General features: G+C 47.7%; 3 protein-coding genes across 7 annotated transcripts; 2 read left to right on the forward strand and 1 right to left on the reverse strand.

Moving 5' to 3' along the window:
* Positions 1 to 199: 199 nt before the first annotated feature.
* Positions 200 to 7,081, reverse strand: hip1ra (huntingtin interacting protein 1 related a). The gene is made up of 33 exons (XM_088391590.1): positions 6,739 to 7,081; positions 6,593 to 6,656; positions 6,373 to 6,515; positions 6,241 to 6,297; positions 6,091 to 6,171; positions 5,933 to 6,009; positions 5,797 to 5,858; positions 5,588 to 5,728; positions 5,461 to 5,518; positions 5,315 to 5,390; positions 5,106 to 5,234; positions 4,841 to 4,963; positions 4,559 to 4,742; positions 4,398 to 4,486; positions 4,219 to 4,335; positions 4,062 to 4,163; positions 3,730 to 3,912; positions 3,542 to 3,652; positions 3,275 to 3,469; positions 3,062 to 3,209; positions 2,902 to 2,988; positions 2,735 to 2,842; positions 2,529 to 2,665; positions 2,345 to 2,455; positions 2,218 to 2,276; positions 2,111 to 2,141; positions 1,970 to 2,032; positions 1,781 to 1,881; positions 1,603 to 1,708; positions 1,405 to 1,528; positions 1,274 to 1,335; positions 472 to 1,041; positions 200 to 400 (listed from the first exon to the last, which is right to left on the reverse strand). Exons 1-33 carry the CDS (start codon positions 6,817 to 6,819, stop codon positions 359 to 361), a joined length of 3,822 nt encoding a protein of 1,273 aa, XP_088247716.1. The 5' UTR covers positions 6,820 to 7,081; the 3' UTR covers positions 200 to 358.
* A 91-nt stretch (positions 7,082 to 7,172) lies between these two features.
* Positions 7,173 to 9,747, forward strand: denr (density-regulated protein). Of its 3 annotated transcripts, none has more exons than XM_088391612.1 (8): positions 7,173 to 7,508; positions 8,327 to 8,421; positions 8,529 to 8,548; positions 8,624 to 8,707; positions 8,785 to 8,875; positions 8,962 to 9,078; positions 9,158 to 9,297; positions 9,409 to 9,747. In XM_088391612.1, the coding sequence occupies exons 2-8, from the start codon at positions 8,337 to 8,339 to the stop codon at positions 9,451 to 9,453; spliced, it is 582 nt and encodes a 193-aa protein (XP_088247738.1). In that variant the 5' UTR covers positions 7,173 to 7,508; positions 8,327 to 8,336; the 3' UTR covers positions 9,454 to 9,747. The 3 variants fall into 3 exon arrangements, with proteins under 3 accessions (XP_088247738.1, XP_088247739.1, XP_088247737.1); XM_088391613.1 differs by lacking the exon at positions 7,173 to 7,508 and adding an exon at positions 7,787 to 7,982 and having other exon boundaries at positions 8,624 to 8,708; positions 8,795 to 8,875; XM_088391611.1 differs by lacking the exon at positions 7,173 to 7,508 and adding an exon at positions 7,791 to 7,982.
* Positions 9,748 to 9,997: 250 nt separating this feature from the next.
* clip1b (CAP-GLY domain containing linker protein 1b) lies at positions 9,998 to 19,706 on the forward strand. 3 transcript variants are annotated; one of them, XM_088391597.1, is made up of 20 exons: positions 9,998 to 10,149; positions 10,959 to 11,109; positions 11,263 to 11,777; positions 11,869 to 11,993; positions 12,124 to 12,325; positions 12,389 to 12,586; positions 12,656 to 12,759; positions 12,838 to 12,898; positions 13,468 to 13,572; positions 13,962 to 14,123; positions 14,206 to 14,301; positions 14,523 to 14,580; positions 14,652 to 14,737; positions 15,183 to 15,257; positions 16,440 to 16,525; positions 17,223 to 17,313; positions 17,386 to 17,551; positions 17,643 to 17,695; positions 17,773 to 17,876; positions 17,970 to 19,706. In XM_088391597.1, exons 2-20 carry the CDS (start codon positions 11,001 to 11,003, stop codon positions 18,202 to 18,204), a joined length of 2,631 nt encoding a protein of 876 aa, XP_088247723.1. In that variant the 5' UTR covers positions 9,998 to 10,149; positions 10,959 to 11,000; the 3' UTR covers positions 18,205 to 19,706. The 3 variants fall into 3 exon arrangements, with proteins under 3 accessions (XP_088247723.1, XP_088247722.1, XP_088247724.1); XM_088391596.1 differs by lacking the exon at positions 9,998 to 10,149 and adding an exon at positions 10,580 to 10,739; XM_088391598.1 differs by lacking the exons at positions 9,998 to 10,149; positions 13,468 to 13,572 and adding an exon at positions 10,580 to 10,739.
* The last annotated feature ends 11 nt before the right edge of the window (positions 19,707 to 19,717 follow it).

Here is a 19,717-nt window from a genome sequence, read left to right on the forward strand (position 1 = left end):
CATTTTATTTTAAAAAGATTAAGGATGGATTAAGGATGTGGCGTTCTCATTAGACTTTATTGTGACGTGTTTCACTGCTGGCCAACAATTTGAACTTCCTGCCTCCGTCCATGTTCCAGTGGGTTATGTCACAGTACTAAAATAGCACGTGAAGTGGCTGGCAGAATTTGTTTGGGCTGCAGATTGAAATGATTAATCATTTAAAACAGTCAACTTTATTGTAAGCTTTGTGCAGTTTCAACACCCAAACACTAGATGACAAAAGACTTTCCATCCTTCTTTAGAGCAATTTGCAAACAGAAACATGAGATTAAAATGTTACATTTTTATTATCTGTGAGTCCACCTTCAGTCTGGCCTCAAGACTCCCCGGTCCCGCTTCCCGTTTCCCCTCGTCTGAACTGCAAAGGGAATTGCAAACATGCAAATTAGTTTGGAAAGCACACAAACTACTGAAATATTTCTCTCTTACCGCATTCTTAAACAAGTTTCCGGATTTGGAGAAGATGCTCGGTTTCCTCAGGTTGAGTTTTCCGAATTCCATGCTCTTGGAGTCGGTGGTCTTGGAGTCGGTGCTCTGGGACTGCGGTGAGTGCTGGGAGGTGCTAGGTGTCACCGATGAGAGTTGCGAGCTGGAGTAGGACTGCGTATTTAAGTAATTCTGGCTGGCGTTTGGAATGTAAGCTTGGGACGACGTCTGAGGCTGAGAGGACGTGTAAGGTTGCGACGGCGTGTAAGCCTGAGATGGCAAGTAAGATTGAGACGGTGTGTAAGGTTGTGACGGCAGCGAGAAGGTTTGCGACGCGGCAGGTGCGAAGGGGTTCGTGGACGCAAAGGTGGGAACGGCAGCGGGCTCGGGCGGAGGTGGCGGAGGGAAGGAGGTGCTGTCCAGTAGAGTGGGCGGCGGCGGCGGTGGGAAGCTCTCGTCGCCGTCCGGCAAGTCGCCTTCCTGCAGGGCGCCCAAGTCGTAGTGGCGCTTCCTCAGCTCGCCCAGGCGGATGCGCTCCTGATCCAGCTGATTTTCTAGCTGCAGAACCCGCACCTAGGAACCAAACCGCCGGAGATAAATTCAGCCATTGGAGCTTAGAATAAGTTTCTTTTTCTTTCAAATGTACATACTGTAAAACTGTGTACCCCCATCTAGTGGCCAACAGTGAAATTACATCACAAACAGAAACATTTGTGTAATAAAACTTTTCAAAAAATAATCTGCAAATGGCAGGACCACAAACCCGGAACCCAGAATGGAGGAGAGTACAGTGAGTGAACCTCACCTGAGCCTCCATTTCTTCTTTTTTCAGCTTGATGAGCGACATTCCGGAGAAGTCCATCGCTCCTGCAAGAATATGAAAGATCAGTTGAAGCCTGTAACAGTCGAGTAGTCTGACGATATTAGGCTCCTCACCTTGCTCTGAGATCTGCTGCTGTCCGTGCTTAGTGGAGGTGACCACCACGGCGGCCATGTCGTTGACGTGGCGCGAAGCCTGCTGCAATGTGGACAGCTTCCTGTTGCCGCGCTCCGCCTTCACCTGAGAGAGGATTGATGTGTTAGCTACATGCTAGCTCGTTAGCCCTCGCTAAAAAGATGGAAGCCGGGGGGCACCTTGGAGGCGGCCACCAGCTGGGCAGTGCTGGCAGCGATCTCGTGGGAGCACGCGATGAGCTCCTCGTACGTTCCGTTGTCCCCCACGACGCGGTCGGCAGACTCTCTGAAGACAAAGGCGGCTAATTAATCATACATTCGGGAATCGCGCTGATTAAATTGGAGATGAAAGACTCACAGCAGCTGCGTGGCGCCCCAGCCTACCGCTTTGGAGGCCGAGATCAGACCTTCGGTCCAGCGTGAATTTTTGGCATAGAATTCGGGGACAGAAGCAGCTCCCTGCAGGAAATCAAGACAGAATATCATTATCCATGAAATAAAAAACAATCAATCAATTACACCAAAAATAAATACGCATTCAACTCACCCTCCCTCCTTCCACAATGTCCTTCTGGAGATCTGTCGAGGCCGTCACCAGCATGTGAACAGCCTGCAGGCACAGCACATCACATTGACTCTCATGTTTAACATTTTAACACGCGGAATTCGCAGCCTAAGCGATGAGTACCTTCATGAGGTCGGAGCAGGAGCCCAGGATGCTGTGACGGGACACCAACGTTACAGTGAAGTTGAAATTAAAGAAAATAAAAGTGATGTCCGGTGTGGTAATCTCACCTCTGGTTGACTTCCAACTTCAGGCCACTTGTGTCCCTTCTGGCTTGGGACAAAATCTCCTACAAAGATGATGAGAAGTGAGATGGCAGCAGGCGTGTCTTTAAGGAGGCTACGAGTGACAACTTACGTCCATACGCAGCACGGCTTCCTCGATGGCGGTGGAGGTGGCGAGCATCTCCTTGTCCACCATGTTTCCCAGCTCCTCCTTGAGGACGTCCTGACCCTTGGGACGCAGCTCCTAGAGAAAATGATCCATTTAAAAACCGAGCAGTCTAAGATTTGACGCTGGAACGGTTTGAATCCAGCGGCACCTGTCCCAGGGCGAGGATGCGCTGGATGGCGTAGCGTATGGCGGTGGAGTCGGCTCTCGGTAAGCTGGCCTGCAGTTTCAAGTCCTTCAGGAACTGAAGGCAGTTATTGGCACAGTCCCGACAGCTGTCAGTCAGACCTGAACCAAGCAAAAACATTTGTGGTTTGTCACAGAACCCGGCAAAGGCGGCAAGTCTTGGGGACTTACGGTCGGCCTGGTCGGTGGGGGCCGAGTTGGACGTGGCGCCGCCGTTCACGATGGTGTCGGCGGCCAAGTGGGAGAATTGAGTGACCGACCGAAGCAAGCCGCTGGCGTCTGGGAACAATGGCGTGGTTGTTAGCGAAGAAAAGGCACAACATCACGCACAAACTAACCATTCCTGTTTGCCAGATAGATCATGTGACTCTGCTGCATTTTGTCCACTGACACCAAAGTGGTCTCGGCCCGATTCACCAAATAATCTGACAGGGAGAAGAAAGAAGATGCATGATGGATTTGTGAAGTTTCTTTTTTAAAGTGATTTCTTCAGTATACCGGGCGAGCAGATGCAGCGGACGTGGATGGGGTCGTCCAACTTGGCCATGGCGTCCAGGATGATGCCTTCCGCCTCCACCACGGCGCACTGGAGCAAGCAGAACTGCTCCTCCTGCAGCTTGTGAGCCAGCTCGCCTTCACGATTGGCCTGTTCACACGCAAAATCAGCGACCTGAAGGTTCGAGAGGAAACTGGAAGGCGGCATATCCGTACCTGCTGCTGCAGCTGGGCATGCAGGGTTCCCAGTTCCATGTTGCTGCGCTGGCGTTCCTGCTCCAGGGAGCTCTGCTGTAGCTGCGCCTGCTGCCGGAGCGAGCTCAGCTCAGCCTCTTTTTCCCGCACTGAGCGCAGCAGCGTCTCCCTCTCCGCCTGCAGACCTGCCAAGGAGCTGCTCAGCTGCGAACCACTCTGGAAATAAAGAAGATCATTTAAAAGTGATTTAATAATGCCAGAGTAGAAGAAGAACGCATCCGTACGTACCAGCTCTTTGCTCTGCAAGCTGTTGTTGACCCGCGCCAGTTCGGCCCGGGCGGTGTCCAACTCCCGATGCAGTCTGTCAATCTCCAATTTTTGCTGGGCGTTGATGTTGAGCTGTGGCAAAAGCGTTGATGTCAGGTGTAGTACTTTTCCCACCTCCGAAATTCTTCCTTCTTCAACCTTCTTCTTACCTGCTGCTGCAGCTGAGCCCTGAGCGCCTCCAGCTCACGACTCAGGCGATCCCTCTCAAGGTCGCCAGTGCTCTGCTGCTGCCTCATTGAGGACAAGTCCACGTCGCGTTGCTGGGCCGAGCGTAGCAGGGCGTCGCGCTCCGCCTGAAGAGCCGCCAGGCTGCTGCTGGCCTGGGAGCCTTCCTGGAGGACACGAAATGCTCACCTAGCTACATGCTCCTGTTTTTTTATACGTTTGTTGTCTAAAATCACAAATTCCAAATACAAATGTAGGCTTCAGATATGGTGCGAGCTAACCAAAATGCTAAGGTTATGCAATGCTAACATCTTACCATCTCTTTGCTCGCCAGGGTGCTGCGAAGGAGCGCCAACTCGGCTCTTTGCTCCAGAAGTTCTTTATTCAGGCGGTCTGCGTCATTCTGCTGCTGGTGCATCTGTAACGCAACCGTTAGCGCTTTGTCTTAGCGGTGTTAGCCCGTGAGGTCTCACCAAGTTGGCCTTCTCCCGACGCAGGTTCTCCAGCTCGCTCTCCAGCCTCTGCTTGGTCCTCAGCATATCCTCCTGGTCTTGTTTGGAATGGGCCAGATATTTGGTCGTGTCCGCGTTCTACAAAACCAGAATGGAATTATTCGACTGTGGCAGTAGATACATTTGTGAAACGTGAACACCTTCTTCATGAGGTCAGCGTGACTGGTGACCAGTTCGGCATGTTTCTCTTTGAGTTGAGTGAATCGAATTTCAGCCGCCTGCGCACGACCTGTTGGGTGAAGAAAGGTTAGCCATGTTGAATGGGATTTGAAAGAAATGAAATGAGTTGCGCCTGGCTTACTGTCGGCCTCCTTGAATCCGATCTGAGCGCCTACGTTAGCCACATTGGCATGGCGTAGCGCCTCCACCTCCATGCGCAGGTGCTCGTTTTCTACATGCGCCATTTGCCTGTGGGTGCGCTGCTCCTCCACCTCCGCCTCAAGGTGGTTGACTTGAGCTCGGAGCTCCGTTACACACCGCTGGGCCTGCGTGATACACATTGATTATTGTCAGATCTCGTATTGTGGTGTACCTCAAGGCTCCCATTTAGGGCCACACATTTTTACAGAAATCTGTAACGTACCTCAGATTTGATGAGTTCAAGTTCTGGTTTTAGGACATCCAGTTCTCTCTTCAGGCTCGCATTTTCATTGTTGTGATCCCTTTGGTCTGCATCAGACATTCCCATCTGACTCTGCAGGTAATACTACCAAAAGATATAGCATGTTAGCAACAAGGCTAGTGCAAAGATTTGATTGTATTTTCTCATTTATTCAGGTAGTTACTTTGAGTATTATTGTTTTCCGCTCGCGTTACTCCCAATGTATATTTGGAAACAAATAACAAACCTGCTGCGAATCCCGTAAGTCAGCTTGCGACTCAGTATCATCGTCATCAAAGCGGTCCTGGTTTTGAATCACCACCACCGGCCTCTTGTACTCGGCCAAGGCGGCTGCACGCAGGAAGTTGGGAGGAGCCTTTGGGGGGGGGGGGGGGGGTCATAAAGTAGCGAAAGTTCGAAAATCAACCCAAATCAAAGAAAAGCTCAATTACGCACATCTGGGAGTTCTGGGATCTGGATGTAGGTTTTGAAGAACTCAATCTCTCTGGCTTTGTTGAAGAACTGCTTGAGGCTGATCGACAGATCCATCGTTGGCAAACGGCAACTTTCAAAGCATCTAAAATACTGTTTGTTGATGGTACCTGTTAAATAGTTCCCGGAATCTCTCTCTGTGGCCGAGAAGAACATCTGCCGCGATGCCTACAAGGCACACAGACCAACAAAAACTGAAATCTACCAGCGTCTACTAAATCATCCAGCGTCACTCACGGCTGTGGAGTTTGAAGAGCAGACGGACGCAGAAGTGGTACAGGAAGCTGCAGTCGGGGATGAGCGGGATCATGGGCATGAGGCGGCATTGTCCCGCCGGCGTGTTGGGCTTGGCTCCGTTGGTCTCCATCTGACGGAAAACTGTCAAGACCAGAGCAGTTAAATCGTACAATCCCTGGCTACGTGTATCTTCATGTAGGTAAACAAACCGGTGTCGGCCATCTTGAGCCCAGCGTCCAAGTATTCCAACAATTCCTGAGTCATGTCCAGCCTGCAATCAATCACCATCACACAACTCAATGAGCAATGAGAACAACAAAAACAACAACATTCATTCGCGCTTACACTCTGTTCATGTCAGTTCCGGCTTCTCGCTCCAAAGTCTCGTCAGATGCCTCCAAGTTCCCCGGAATGACTTTGTGCTTTCAAATCCAATGGATCGATTGAATACAAGTAAATAAGATAAAGTTACATTACATGACAAGTCACAGCCGTTCGTTTACCTCGTTGTGAAACTCCATTTTGAGGCAGAGGAATTTGGCCGACAAGGCGACGATGTGGCCGTAGCGATCGTGCAGGTTGCCCTACGAGAGAAACAACATTAATATAATACATCACGTGACATCATAAAATATCAAAACAGTGGCACTCACCCACAAGGCGCCCATGTCTTTCACATTGCGGCAGTATTTATGCGAGTCTCTCACAGCCTGATGCAAGTGAAAGTGATGATGTCGTTCATTAAAATCTCAGAATCCCCCACATTTGAGAAGTTTAGTGCTTACATTGCGATGTCCGTCCCTGAGAACTTTGTGCAGCAAGTAGCAGAACTTCCAGCTGATGATGGCGTTGCTGGACAGCGGCAGGTTGAGGATGTACGACCACATGGTGGCCGCTCCGCCTTCCTTGTGACTCCCCAGGAGGATATCTTTCATTGCTGTCAAAGGGAAATCCATTGTCTGGGAGAAATCAAGACTATGTTCTAAACCCGATTAAAAAGGATACTGCGCACATATTTCGATTTAGCCGGTGCTTCGGCCGGGGTCAGACACTTGCTGATGTATTGCAGCTGAAACATACACAAGAAAACAACTTGGATCCAGATAGATGGACACTTCATTAGGTACACGACATTGAGCACAAAAGTAGACCTGTTGTTTTCCAAACTGCTCCTTCTCCGCCGCCAAGGCCTTTTCCGTCTTGTTCTCGCTTTTGTTCTTGGTTTTGCTCATCTTGTCTCTCCTGTGAAGCAAAATCTAAGACAACCAAAAAATTACTCCATAAAATGGCCTTTAATCCAATCGACTCTTCCAGGCCCAAAAAAATGAAGGATACACTCTTAATTTAAAATCCCTTTAAACTGGAAAAAAACCCCAGCAGAGAGCTTCTCTCAAATGTCAAAAAAACATTGAAAAATAAATAGATAAAAAGTAAAAAGAGTGTCACTGGCCAGACCTTGGGGAAATGAAGTGAAGGCAGTGAAACTGGTATGACAAAACAAGGAAATCAGTGTGAACCCTGCAAGACTGGTTTCACGACACACACACACACGCTCATTTACATATTCACTCACTCATACACTCACTCACAGACAGCACAGACAGAGCCCTGGGGCACTTCTGAGGGGCACAAGAAGTGTGGGTGGGAGATGAACAATGAAGTCGAATGAGCTGGATGAGTGGTCAAGTGGAAAGACTCTGACAGTGATTTTTGATCTGACAACAGATTTTTTTCTCCAGGAAATCAGACACTGACATTGTCGCGGTGGCGATAAACTCATTTTGCGACATGTACGGCACATTCAAGGAAACTTAATTAATTTTGGCAATGACAGTGATCTGCAGGCGGGAACGAGTTGGAGGAATGCGGCTCAACGAGAAAGACGTCGCCCACAAACGTCGTTGGTCCTCACTTCATTGTGGTGAGGGTGAGAGAATGTCAGAGGTCGTTTTGGGGACCTGTTGCAGGCATCTAAGCTCCCGCATAGCATAGTCTTGTTTGGAGCGAGCTAGCTTGTCATTAAAGCTGTCACTTTTCTTTGATCGATTTATTCCGGGTTGTCCTACACAAAGAAATTAATTATTGTGACAGGAAGCGATTGGGTGAATATTGACAGGAACTTAGTAGGGCTGGGCATGAAGAGGTCTCATCTAAGACTAGTATGTGTAGTTGTACTCCAAGGCTGCAGGGGCGCTACTGCCAGCGAGCTCTACTTCTATCGCCACTCTTTCATCACGCGAACGAGAGAAGCGCTGCGAGAGAGGCGTGCTCAAAGTACGCCAACTAAACTACGATAGCCCCTGAAACAAAGAATGACTTTCGGAAGCGTTCATTAACGCCAACAATGCCAACGTTGTTATCGAGAAGAAATCGCTTTTAACGGATATTCTGCGGGGTACGTGACCCGGTTGTTTCTCCTGAGTTTATGGCACGGGAGCTAGCCTGCTAAGCTAACGAAATGCTAACGGTGACAGCTGTGTGACTCAACAGTAGGCTGAAGACACAAACACTCTAACGTGACTAGATGTGTTTTGCAAAGCCAATTTAAGATACTTGCGGCACGAAAACAACTCTGCCATTGTCCGTTATGATAAATACTGTTCAATTTTGTCATTTGTTTTACGGACGCGTCTTAGCCGGCTCAAGTGCTTTCATTTAGCTGTAGCTGCTACTGTGGAAGCTAAGGTTACACTTCATCCCATGGATGGATGGATTATTAATATCTGTTTCCCCCACCAGACATTTTGTGATGGCTACTACTGAGATGGAGTCGACAGAACATGAAACGGCCGATCCTGATTCAAAGTACCCATTGAAAGTTCTTTACTGTGGCGGTATGTATATATACTACCAATTGTTTTGTTAGCCTGTTTATGGCATTTTCCATTGGGAATTAGCATTAAACTAGTTTAGATTAATTCTTTTTTTTCCCCCTCTGCAGTTTGCTCTCTGCCCTCAGAGGTGAGTGTCGCATACGTTAAATAATATATATACTATGTATGTCACATCAGTAATTGTAATCTATTATGTGGACAGTACTGCGAGTACATGCCCGAGCCAGCCAAATGTCGGCAGTGGCTGGAGAAGAACTTCCCGGATGTTTTTGCCCGGATGACTCTAGGTGAGTGTTTCACAGTCATTTCTTTTCATTGTGATATTGGTGTTTAACAGTTTGTATCGTGTCCTTCTGTCCAACTGGTCCCGCAGTCAAAGCCCCCAAGAAGGATCCCGAGGCTGGAGATGTTCCCCCTGCCGTCGAGGAGGAGGAGAAGAAGAAGCAGAAGAGGGGTTTGTGCAGCATCATTGCAGCCAAGGCAGAGTGCATTGTGACCTCGGCTGAATCCCTTGTGCTCACTTGTTGCTGTACTGTTCAGGTGGGCGAGGTCAGATCAAACAGAAGAAGAAGACTGTCCCTCAAAAGGTGACGATAGCCAAAATGCCACGTGCCAAGAAGAAATACGTGACGCGGGTGTGTGGCCTGGCAACTTTTGGTGAGTTTGTCACATGACTGCATGCACACTGCGTGTGTTTTAGCACTGAAGCACATTATTTGTTGGGGCTGTTCGACAGATATTGAGCTGAAAGAGGCTCAGCGGTTCTTTGCTCAGAAGTTCTCCTGTGGCGCCTCTGTCACGGCCGAGGATGAGATAATCATTCAGGGAGATTTCACCGACGACATCATCGACGTCATTCAAGAGAAGTGGCCAGAGGTGATGATAATACAAAATAAGTGGATTGGGGAAAAAAAAAATAGTGCAATCTATGACATACTTCAATCTAACAAATTAGCGATCAGCTGACTGATGGAACTAATGTTTCAGGTGGATGACGACAGCATCGACGATCTGGGCGAGGTGAAGAAGTGAAGACCAAAATGTGCACTTTTACTGAAAAATGGATGTGATCTGCAACAACGACAACTCGGCCAAATGTACACCTTAACGTCATTTTATACCTATTTTATTTACTGTACATAAAACGCTGCGCAGCACCTGGCCACTCACTTGAAATTTCTTTTGGTTTTGCTCATTTTTCCTTAACAAAAGGTGTGCTATCTATCATGTCAGCCCCTCCACACGCTGCTGGTCCCTCCAATGAAAGCGTAGTCTCATTCATTTCGATTTTCCCTTGTTCAAACCATTAAAAAGATTTCTTTTCGGGCTGGCTCATCTGTCCTTACCTCCTGCCTTTGAGTTTAATTGTCTGCGGGATTGTTAATGATATTACATTTACTATTTGCCAGTTGCCAGAGGTGGAAATCACTCACTTGTGATGGTTTTAAAATGATTAACTACTAGTGAATTTCTATAAACTATTTTAGAATGTCACTAATACCGCGCAGATGTTTGCGGTGCATTTGGCCTCCGAGTTTGTAGTTGCCAGATGACCGAGCTTCCAGCGAGGTCACTGAAGGCGGCGTGGAGTAAACCCGTGACGTCATGCTAGGCGGGACCCGACGAGGAAGAGGAGGAGGAGGAAGAAGAGGAGAGGAAAAAGGCTGCCTGTCTGGATAAACATGTCATGTAACGGTTCTCGGCAGCATCTACCCCAGCCGGCAGCAAGTAAGTGTCCACGGCGGCACTTTCCCACACACGCGTCCACCTTTAACGTCGCTGTCAGGTTCTAAGCGGCGACACGGTGTCATTTATGTTCAAGTCGTCCCCATGTTGGTTTACGCCTTTATATTGCTAATCTGTTGCTAGCTAGCCCGGGAATTACACTGACATAAAAAAATGCTAAAAATAGCATAAAATGAATTAAAAACGCCGCCGCATTTAGACGCCATTTTAATTATAAAATGACAGTTTTGCGTGGAAGCCGAGAAGCCTTTTTGGCGGTTAACTCTGCAAAGTCAGTCCAACACGACTCCAGACACCAACATAAACACATGCCTTTATTATGTTTTAAGTATGGCTGACGTAAGGAAACATATTTGGACTCGTAAAAGTAGTTGGAGGCTGACATCAGGGCCGTTTGACAGGGCAGGGCTGCCGCTCGTTGTTTTGGTCCGAGCGCGCCGGCTGGGCGGGGTAAACGAGCAGAGATTTGTCGATGGAGTTTGCGTTTCCTGCGGTGTTGTATATCTTCGCGGTTCACTGGCTTACTTGAACGTGACTAACTCCTGTTTGTTGAAAAAAATATGGAAAGAAAGGTATGTTTGTGACGTTCACTCCAGATTAGAAGGGGGTAGAATTGTGAATATTTCATTCACATTTCCCACAATACACTTGATCAGCTTGGCAATGTGTTGATAGAACATGGTATGCTCAAAAAGTGATGGGGGTTCACTTCATAAAGGCGTAGTGATGTTTTGATGATCTATTTCACGCACAAAAAAACAATGTAATGAAACATTATGCACATGTTTCAGGGCCCACCAACCACATGGTGGGGAAGGATTGCAATCCATAATATGGACAAAACAGGAGCCATGAGTGCAGTGGGCAAAGTTAGCGGTCTCAAGCCCCCCAGTAAAATAGGTCGTCCGCCTGTAGTGACCATGAAGACCACCCTTTCCTCAGGTAAACTAAATGTATTCTTTCGATGTGTTAATGCTCTATTTAATGTCATATTTTCTCTGTTCTATGGGAACAAATGAAGAGGAATTTGTGGGTGCTAGTGTGACAACAGTTGAACCCTAGAGTCTTATAAATATCTTGAAACTGTCATTGCAGGAACTCCAAAGGCACTCCCAGCTTCTGAGAAGCCCCCTGCCAGTGGCGTCACCCCCCCTGCTCAAGATGGCGTCACTGACTTCCAGACTGGGGAACGGGTCTGGGTCAATGGCAACAAGCCCGGCCACGTCCAGTTCGTGGGCGGCACGCAGTTCGCCCCGGGCCAGTGGGCGGGCATCGTGCTGGACGAGCCCATTGGCAAAAACGACGGCTCGGTGGCGGGCGTGCGCTACTTCCAGTGCGATGACGGCAGGGGGATTTTCACGCGGCCCTCTAAGCTGTCTAGAACGCCACTGCCGGAGAAGGAAGCCAACGGGGCACAGGCTAAGCCCACACAAGGGGGAAGTGAGACTGCGTCAGGTGGGACGCCATCAACGGGGACCATTCCTCCCTGCGGAAAGATAACGGGCACGCTCACCCGAACACTCCAATCAACGGAGTCAGCGTCCAACCTCTCTGACACGGACTCCATAAAAAAGAACAAGCGAGAGCTCAGGAAAGGAGATCGTGTCCTGGTAAAATACACATTCCCAGTAAAAATCTCATTCTTCCATCTACACCCCATTGAAAGCCGTTTGAGCATTACGTTATGCCTGTTGCGGTCAGGTTGGCGGGACCAAGGCAGGAGTGGTGCGTTTCCTGGGTGAAACGGATTTCGCCAAAGGGGATTGGTGCGGCGTGGAGCTGGATGAGCCTCTGGGCAAGAACGACGGTGCGGTAGCCGGCACCAGGTACATCTGCTCGTCTGCACCCACTTGTACTGGATATGCACACTTTAATCGACTCTGCAATAATGCCACAAAAAGTCAGTAGATTCTTCTTTGCAAAGATCCTGAGTGTCCTTCCCTCCAACCCACTCAGATACTTCCAGTGCATGCCTCGGTATGGCCTCTTCGCCCCCGTCCACAAAGTGACCCGGATCGGCTTCCCATGTACCACACCGACCAAAGCCAGGAGCTCCCACCGGAGGTCCCTCCTCAAGAGGAGCCCGAGTGCCTCGTCCATCAGCTCCATCAGCTCCACCACCTCTTCCGTCAGCGGCAAACCCAGCCGAGCGGGACTGGTGAGACCGGCAACACTTTCGTGACGTCTCAACATGAATGTAAATTTTCTCTCCCTCGCTCAGTTGACGGAGACGTCGGCCAGGTACGCTCGTAAAATCTCGGGAACCACGGCGCTGCAGGAGGCGCTCAAGGAGAAGCAGCAGCACATCGAGCAGCTGCTGGCTGAGCGCGACCTGGAGCGCTGCGAGGTGGCCAAGGCCACCAGCCACGCGGGGGAAGTAGTGCAGGAGCTTGCCCTGCTGAGGAAGGGCCGTGATCAGGTATGTGCGTAACAAAAATAGCAAAACAAAAATGAACCACCATGCTGAATGTGCGTGTGTGTGTGTCAGTACGCCGTGGAGACAGAGGCCAAGCTGGACCAGCTGAGGTCGTTGGTGGAAGCAGCCGACCGGGACAAAGTGGAGCTACTCAACCAGCTGGAGGAGGAAAGAAGGTCGGCACTCTCGAGTGATGCCGCTTCAAACTTTTATACTCATAAAAGTCTCCTTGACTATTCTGACTCCGTTGACAGGAAAGTTGAAGACTTGCAGTTCCGCGTGGAGGAGGCATGCATCACTAAAGGCGACCTGGAGGTAACTCTACGCTTACGTAATTCATCTGTTTTTCATGAAGCCCAGTTTAAAAAGTTATGCCTCATAAAACATGAATCCACCTCGAGATGACTGAAGGGAATCTTCATCATCAAAGCTGTCTAATGGGCATCTTCTTCCACACACAAACGCGATGTCTCCTCTAAATTACATTTTTTAGCAGTACTTTCCTTATGTTGTCTATTGCTGGTTCACTCAAAAGCATGAAGAGTGTCGCACGTCCTCCACCTTGCCACTTTTCTGTCTTTTCAAATCTAATTTAGCGCTGACGAGGGGAGACAAAGGCAGACGCACTGTTTGGTCTTCATTTGACCTTTTACCTTCATGTCACCTCACTTGCCGTCGAACCTGTCACCTAACCAGACGGTCCTCCCTTTTTGTCTTCTGTGTTAAATTAGCCGCTGGCACACGCCTTGTTTACGTCAGCCTGTCGCAATGTTTTATTGTATGACAGATCGCTTCCTCTCTGCGCTGCTCTCGTGTGTGACCTAAAGCATGCACGTTTGCCCCTTTCTCGCTTCTCTCTCTCTCTCTCTCTCTCGCACTAACAGACGCAGATCCGCCTGGAGCACGCCTGCATTAAGGAGCTTGAGCAGAGCCTGCTCTTTGAAAAGACCAAAGCCGACAAACTCCAGCGGGATTTAGAGGACACCAGGGTAAAACTTCAAAATGGCTGGCTCATACTGACGTTATTAAAAAAAAGCCTTTATAGGGATCATAATGCTGGTATGACACTGATGCTAAGTAGGGTTGTCAGATTTTGCTTTCCTCCTCGTCAGAACCGTAACAGAAGCTCCCGCATCCGCCTTTGTCATTTAAACAGAGCCCTCGGTGAATCACACGCTGTCCTGCTTCTGTTATGACTTAAATACTAACTCGACTTCAACAAAAAAAAATAACATGATGTCATATAAGAGCAAGCTAGCGTTGTGTTTTGTGCTTATCAAAAGACAGCGCCAAGTGTTAGCCACTGCTAATGCTAGCAGGTCACTTACACCCGGCCCATCGGTGCAAAAGAGAACTTGTTCTCCTCTTTGCCGTACAGGTGGCCACGGTGTCAGAGCGTTCCCGCATCATGGAGCTGGAGCGAGAGGTGTCGGACCTGCAGTTGCGTCTTCGAGCGTCGCTACAAAAGGAGGACGCGGCGTCACTCTCCCAGCAGCAGCTGGCCAGCCTCAAGGCCCAAGCCCAGTCCCAGGAGAAGAAGGTTTGTTCTGGCCCATCAGTACCTAAGCTTTGTCATTTATCCAAGATCGGTGAACATGTTGCATTTATGTTGACTCTCGCAGATCAGTGAGCTGAGCGTGGACCTGGAAAGCAAAGAGAAGGATCTTCGGTCCATGCAGGATGATAAGGACTCGCTGCAACAGCAACTGGGCACCTTGGTAAGAAAGAAAAGTAAAAAGCTTACTTCAAAGTCATCCCAGTTACAGTCCCGCCTGTCTAATAGGATTTTTATTTTTAATTATGCAATATGATGTTAGTCTTACCTCACCTTACCTTGTGGCATCATTAGGAAGCATTTGCTTCACAAAGCTCATTTCCGCCTGTTCAATCAAAGGACAACAATGTCTCCGCAACTTCACAGTCATCTTCTCTTCCTCAGAGACAGCAGCTAGAGCAGGCCGAGCAAGAGAGCGCCAAGATAACAAAGGCCACGCAAGGTAAACAACACTCTAGCTCTTACCTTTTCCCCCCATGTCCTTCTAACAAGGCGGCTTTTGCTGTTTGTTAGAAGCGGAGCAGTGCAAGAAGGACTTCCAGGAGCTGAAAGAGGGGAGTCAGTGTCGAGAACAAGAACTCAAAGCTCGGCTGTCTCAGGTTAACTTTTACTTTGGATTCCACTGTGTGTGAATTTAATACAAACCAGTAACTGAAATCATACTTACTGTCAATTTGAAATAATTTCCTTTTTTTTAAATAAAGAGATGTAAAACAAAGTAAAAAAAAATCTGTCATTGTTTAATCAAAAAAAGGAATCGACAGATCATTCAGTCATTAAAATAATAGTTGTAGTGCTAAAATATATTTAGTCTTCTCCCTTTCTGCGGCCGGGTACCAAATGGGATCCATGGCCTGATGCTTGGGTAGCCTTTCTTTAAATGGAGCACCTTCACCCTCAGGGATCCGCGTACGCTGCGTTCCGGTGCACGCTCCAGCGGACGCAGAGCATCAAACGCATTATTTCATGTTCTCCGGCGCCCAGCGCACTCGTCATAAGTTACATCAGTGTGCGAGTCACATGTTTGCCATCTTTTGGACACAGGCCATCGAGACGTCGGAGGGGACATTGCTGTCCTTGGAGAAGCTGACCAATGAGAAGAAGGCGCTGGAGACGCAGGTTAGAAATTGTCGGAAACAGTGCCCACAGGAAGTCATTCCGCACATTTTAAAAGCAGCCGAGGGGGCTCTCAAATCTGTTCGCCGCGCCGTGTGCTGATGTAATCCTCACGTGGCACACTTCATGTGACACTCTGATTCATAAAAAGAGAAATAATCCTTTCCCTGGGTCAATTGTTGCAGTTGTAAAGCTCAATTAACCGGAATTAGTGACATTACAAAGGATGTGTATTAGAAAAAAATGTCACAATTTAAAATAGTTTCCATTTCCCTTGACACCTCTAAGTGAAAATACTTCAATTGTGCCTAAAGTGTGAGTATTTGGGGCGGCCATCATTATTTTCATTTGTGGCGGTGTCAAGTTGAGAGACCAACCATAACTTCTACTGCGCTGCCACAGCCAAAGTCCTAATGCCGGGCGGGCACAAGTGACATCCAGTGTTTATGACGTGTGTGAACATCAGCTGATGCTTCCATCCTGGCGTGATGCTTGTCGTCGCCGGCGTGGAAACTAAAAGGCTGAGCAGCAGCAGGAGGAGGATGGAGGCGGAGTCTTAGTCCTGCTTACATAATTGAACCAGAGAGAGAGAGAGAGAGAGATGGAGAGAGGCTGTTCTGTCTCCCTCGCAGTCGGTCGTACAGTACTGGCGGCGTGATCACTTTATTGATGCCAGCGTAGCGGGCGCTCTGTGTTTAGCGTGGGGGGGCTACAACACAGGTATGGATGTCGCGGCGCTACATCACGCTTACTCCGGAGGCGTGTACTCGCCTTGCTACCAGGTACGACTTCTTGCCTCTTTAAACTCGCCTCTAAGGAACCCCCGCGAGTCAGCCAGCAGCTCAACGTGCAGAAACATTGGGTTGCATGTTTTTATGAAATAACTAAAATGCCCTTGACACACATGCCTCCCAAATTTCATGCTATTAAGTGAAGGGCGTGTCGTTAAACGTGCACGTGTGTGACGCAGCACACGAATGTGAAAGTGCTGAATCAATTATTGACTCCTGCTGCATGTGTTTGAAAGTTTATTTTTAGACGCAGATTTGCAGTCACTCATATGCATTGATTAGGACGCCTAAATGCTGTTTCCGTTTTGTCCCGGGACCTCCCGCTGCTTATCATGTATGGTTTATTCATGACGTATTCTATTTCCTGACCTCCGCTTGTGTTTTTTGGGTTCAGCTGGACACGCTGAAGCAGCAGAATTGCAAATACCAGGAGGAGTTAAGTCTTGCTCGGGAGCAGCAGCACCTCATCCACAAGAACGTGTAAGTACTATTTGACAGGTTTTGGTAGATTTTTTTTCATTGTGGGAGATAGGTTCCAAATCCACCTGCCAAATGGGGGGGGGGGAGTATACCCCTCCCTCCAAATTAGAGGCGAAGTGTGCGAAGAATGCAGTAATTATTCAAAGTAGCAGATGAGTCATGTTTTTGTGTTCTTCTTCTGCCTGATGTTCATTTTTATTTTTAGAACGTGTGTACGTGCGCACATGTTTTTATATCGTGCAGCCCCCGCCGTGATGTTACAGCTGTGGATGGATGTAATTGGTTGAGTTATCATCACATAAAAGCAATCAAACACTTCCTGCTTCCTCCCATCACTCTGCTGGTGTTATGTAATTGCTGTCCTCCTTGCGCCACCTGGCTCCGGCAATGACATCACTGTGTGTGTGTGTGTGTGTGTGTGTGTGTGTGTGTGTGGCTTTGTGGTGAGAGAACAGCTGTTGTCTCCGCAGCTCAGACGTTTGTTCCAATTAAAATTTGCTTCCTCTCATTTTTTAGATAAACATGTATCAAAATATCAATTAAAAATAAAATAGATTTTTTTTAATCTGATATAAACATCACTTGGGGCTTTTGAATCTGAATTAAAACACTAATAAGAATACAAATGGAGATGATCAATCATATTCAATATAATGGTGATATACATAGATATGAATACTACATTTTTTTTATACAGAGAGATGTCCACTGAGGACTCTGGTGTCCAGGACTCTTCGGACTTGATCGCTAATGACAAAGAGCGCGAGCTGGAGACTCTGAGGAATGAGGTGCTTGCCCAGAAATAGGACCATGACATCATCCTCATCATTATGACATACTTCCACTTTTTTCTCCGTCAGGTGGCAACGTTACGGGGCCAGAACGCCGTGGCTGAGACGCTTCGATCGGCTGTGGCGACGCTGGAGCATGACAAAGCTCAGCTTCGAGAGCGCGTCCGCGGCTTGGAGCAAAGGCTCATGGGACGGTCGGCCTCGGAGGACGATAAGCAGGAGAAGGCGCTTCCAGGTGAAGACAACATTTTCAGCTGCCCATCTACATTCGTCACTCTTGTATCGCTGTTTGATCTTATTCACTAACTCACCACTGCCCCCTGCAGGTGACAAGGCTATGGAGCAGCTCAGGGAGGAGAAGGAGTTCGCCGAGGGTCAGGTGAGGCGGATGCCCATCCCCGCTGCCATTGACTTTGTCACCCCACAAAATGTTTGAGCAAACGTTTCACCCGTCAGATCAACTTCCTGAACAGCGTCATCGTCGACCTGCAGCGCAAGAACGAAGAACTGAAGATCAAACTTAAGAAGCTAGCTTTGGCCGAGTTCATCGGCAACGACGGGTAAGCGCGCACCGCGCTAAATTAAAACAATTTGCGGGTAGCATGGTGGACTCGTGGGTAACATGGAAAATAATGTTGTCCTCATTTGGTCAGTGTGGAGCCGGCGGAGTCCAAGCATGAAAACAAGGCTCCGCCGCGTCCCTTCTGCGACATCTGCGACTGCTTCGACCGGCACGACACGGAGGACTGCCCCACGCAGGCGCAGAGTCCCGACGCCGTGCCGCACTCCAGCTACCGCGGCCAACGCGACAACGAGCGACCCTACTGCGACGTCTGTGAGGTCTTCGGCCACGCCACCGAGTCCTGCAACGACGACCGCACTTTCTAGACCTTTCCCAGATGCTAAAGTCCACCGATCCAGTCTTCTACCACGGTGCAATATGGATGTAAGTATTTGACCTTCCTGTTAAGCTACCAACCAATAAGGTCACCTCATGTTTGACATCATCGGACTTTGGCGCGATGCTTTGCCAACATGTAATGCCGAAAACTCCAATCTCTCTAGTACATGAGGTTCAAATTTGGGAGTACTCCGATCAAATCAATAGGTGGAATATCTTTGAAGGAAATGGCTATAATTGCCCTGAAAAGGCTGCTTCAAACCAAAATGGCATGCTTCCTTTATTTTTTGCCACCCATATGCATTTACAACAAAACATTTTCGTAATACGGTGTCGTTGATCTGTCTCGTATATGAGGTGAACATTTGGTAGCAATCGGACAAAATATTTTCTTTGGAAAAATGTTTTTATGCAATTTCTCCATTTTCGAGTTTAATTGACATCGACAGCACATCCAGGAAACAAAAAATGTTATTAGCTGGAACGAAGCACGTCCATGAATCCAACGCGTTAGTAACATCAATCATTTTGACTGATTTTATTACTCGACTAGTCTTTCCTGCTTTTATTAATTTTCCCCTTTATAAAAGAAAAGAAATATTGCTATGCTAAGTGATTTGAGCTGTTAAACACATTTTATGCATTGACACTTTTAATATTTAATAATAGTTTTTATTGTTCTTAAGCGTTATTTCTAACAAAATGCGGCATAAGCTAGCTATTACGGTTTCGTTCTATTGTAGCAGCTCTACGAACTCGCCGTCTTTGCACTGATCACTTTAACCACACCTAACGGCTTTAACGCTGCGTCTGCAACCATTCTTGACAAATATGTTGTTTTTTTTGTCGGAAGAATTGATTCCAAACATAATCATTTTAAAAAAAAAATTGTTTCTAATGACCACTGCATGAATCTTTTTTTTTTTATTATTCGCTTTTGTCTCAAGTCTGGCTTGTTTGCTAAGTTAAGCCTGGGATAAAAAGGGAAAAAATAATTTAGCATTATCATGAAGTACAGCCGATTAGCATACTTTAACAAAACACGAAAATGGAAACGCACTATCTTAGCTTGCAAACATTTCCCCTCCTGCTTTTATGCAAAGCCAACAAACTTGCTTACATATCAATGTCATGGTGAAGCACAACTTTTTTGGATCATATTGAATCTCTGGGTGTTTCTATTATCCACAATGTGACTCACATGTTGAAAAATTGTATATAATACAAATCAGAAGCTTATGTGACCAACGTGCGCACACTGCCATCATGGAGCTTAAGTGTAAAAAAAAAAAAAAGTTTATTTTTCTGCCCTGTTTATAAGATGCCCTCCCATTTAATGTATAGGGGAAAAAATTGTGCTCTTTGTACGTTATAGATTCATGTTTTATACGTGGCTGGGATCTCCATGGATGTGTTGTCAACTTGTCCAATGTCCCCTTTTCTATGTTGTACTGTACTGTAGTCCAATACAAGCAGCAAGTCCACTCTTTTGGAGCATCT

This window comes from Syngnathus floridae, chromosome 12 (genome assembly GCF_059516105.1).
Source record: "Syngnathus floridae isolate MCC-2025c chromosome 12, RoL_Sflo_1.0, whole genome shotgun sequence".
Taxonomy (NCBI): domain Eukaryota; kingdom Metazoa; phylum Chordata; class Actinopteri; order Syngnathiformes; family Syngnathidae; genus Syngnathus; species Syngnathus floridae.

Excerpts from the sequence above, each read along its gene's own strand:
- hip1ra (XM_088391590.1), bottom strand. The coding sequence starts at position 6,819 with ATGAGCAAAACCAAGAACAAAAGCGAGAACAAGACGGAAAAGGCCTTG. Across the intron at positions 2,033-2,110 it reads CCTGCTCCGACCTCATGAAG|GCTGTTCACATGCTGGTGAC; the intron begins GTACTCATCGCT and ends CTGTGCCTGCAG. Across the intron at positions 1,529-1,602 it reads AGCTGGTGGCCGCCTCCAAG|GTGAAGGCGGAGCGCGGCAA; the intron begins GTGCCCCCCGGC and ends ATCCTCTCTCAG.
- denr (XM_088391612.1), top strand. The coding sequence starts at position 8,337 with ATGGCTACTACTGAGATGGAGTCGACAGAACATGAAACGGCCGATCCT. Across the intron at positions 9,079-9,157 it reads GTGTGGCCTGGCAACTTTTG|ATATTGAGCTGAAAGAGGCT; the intron begins GTGAGTTTGTCA and ends GCTGTTCGACAG. Across the intron at positions 9,298-9,408 it reads TTCAAGAGAAGTGGCCAGAG|GTGGATGACGACAGCATCGA; the intron begins GTGATGATAATA and ends CTAATGTTTCAG.
- clip1b (XM_088391596.1), top strand. Across the intron at positions 14,581-14,651 it reads GATAACAAAGGCCACGCAAG|AAGCGGAGCAGTGCAAGAAG; the intron begins GTAAACAACACT and ends GCTGTTTGTTAG. Across the intron at positions 15,258-16,439 it reads AGAAGGCGCTGGAGACGCAG|CTGGACACGCTGAAGCAGCA; the intron begins GTTAGAAATTGT and ends TTTTGGGTTCAG.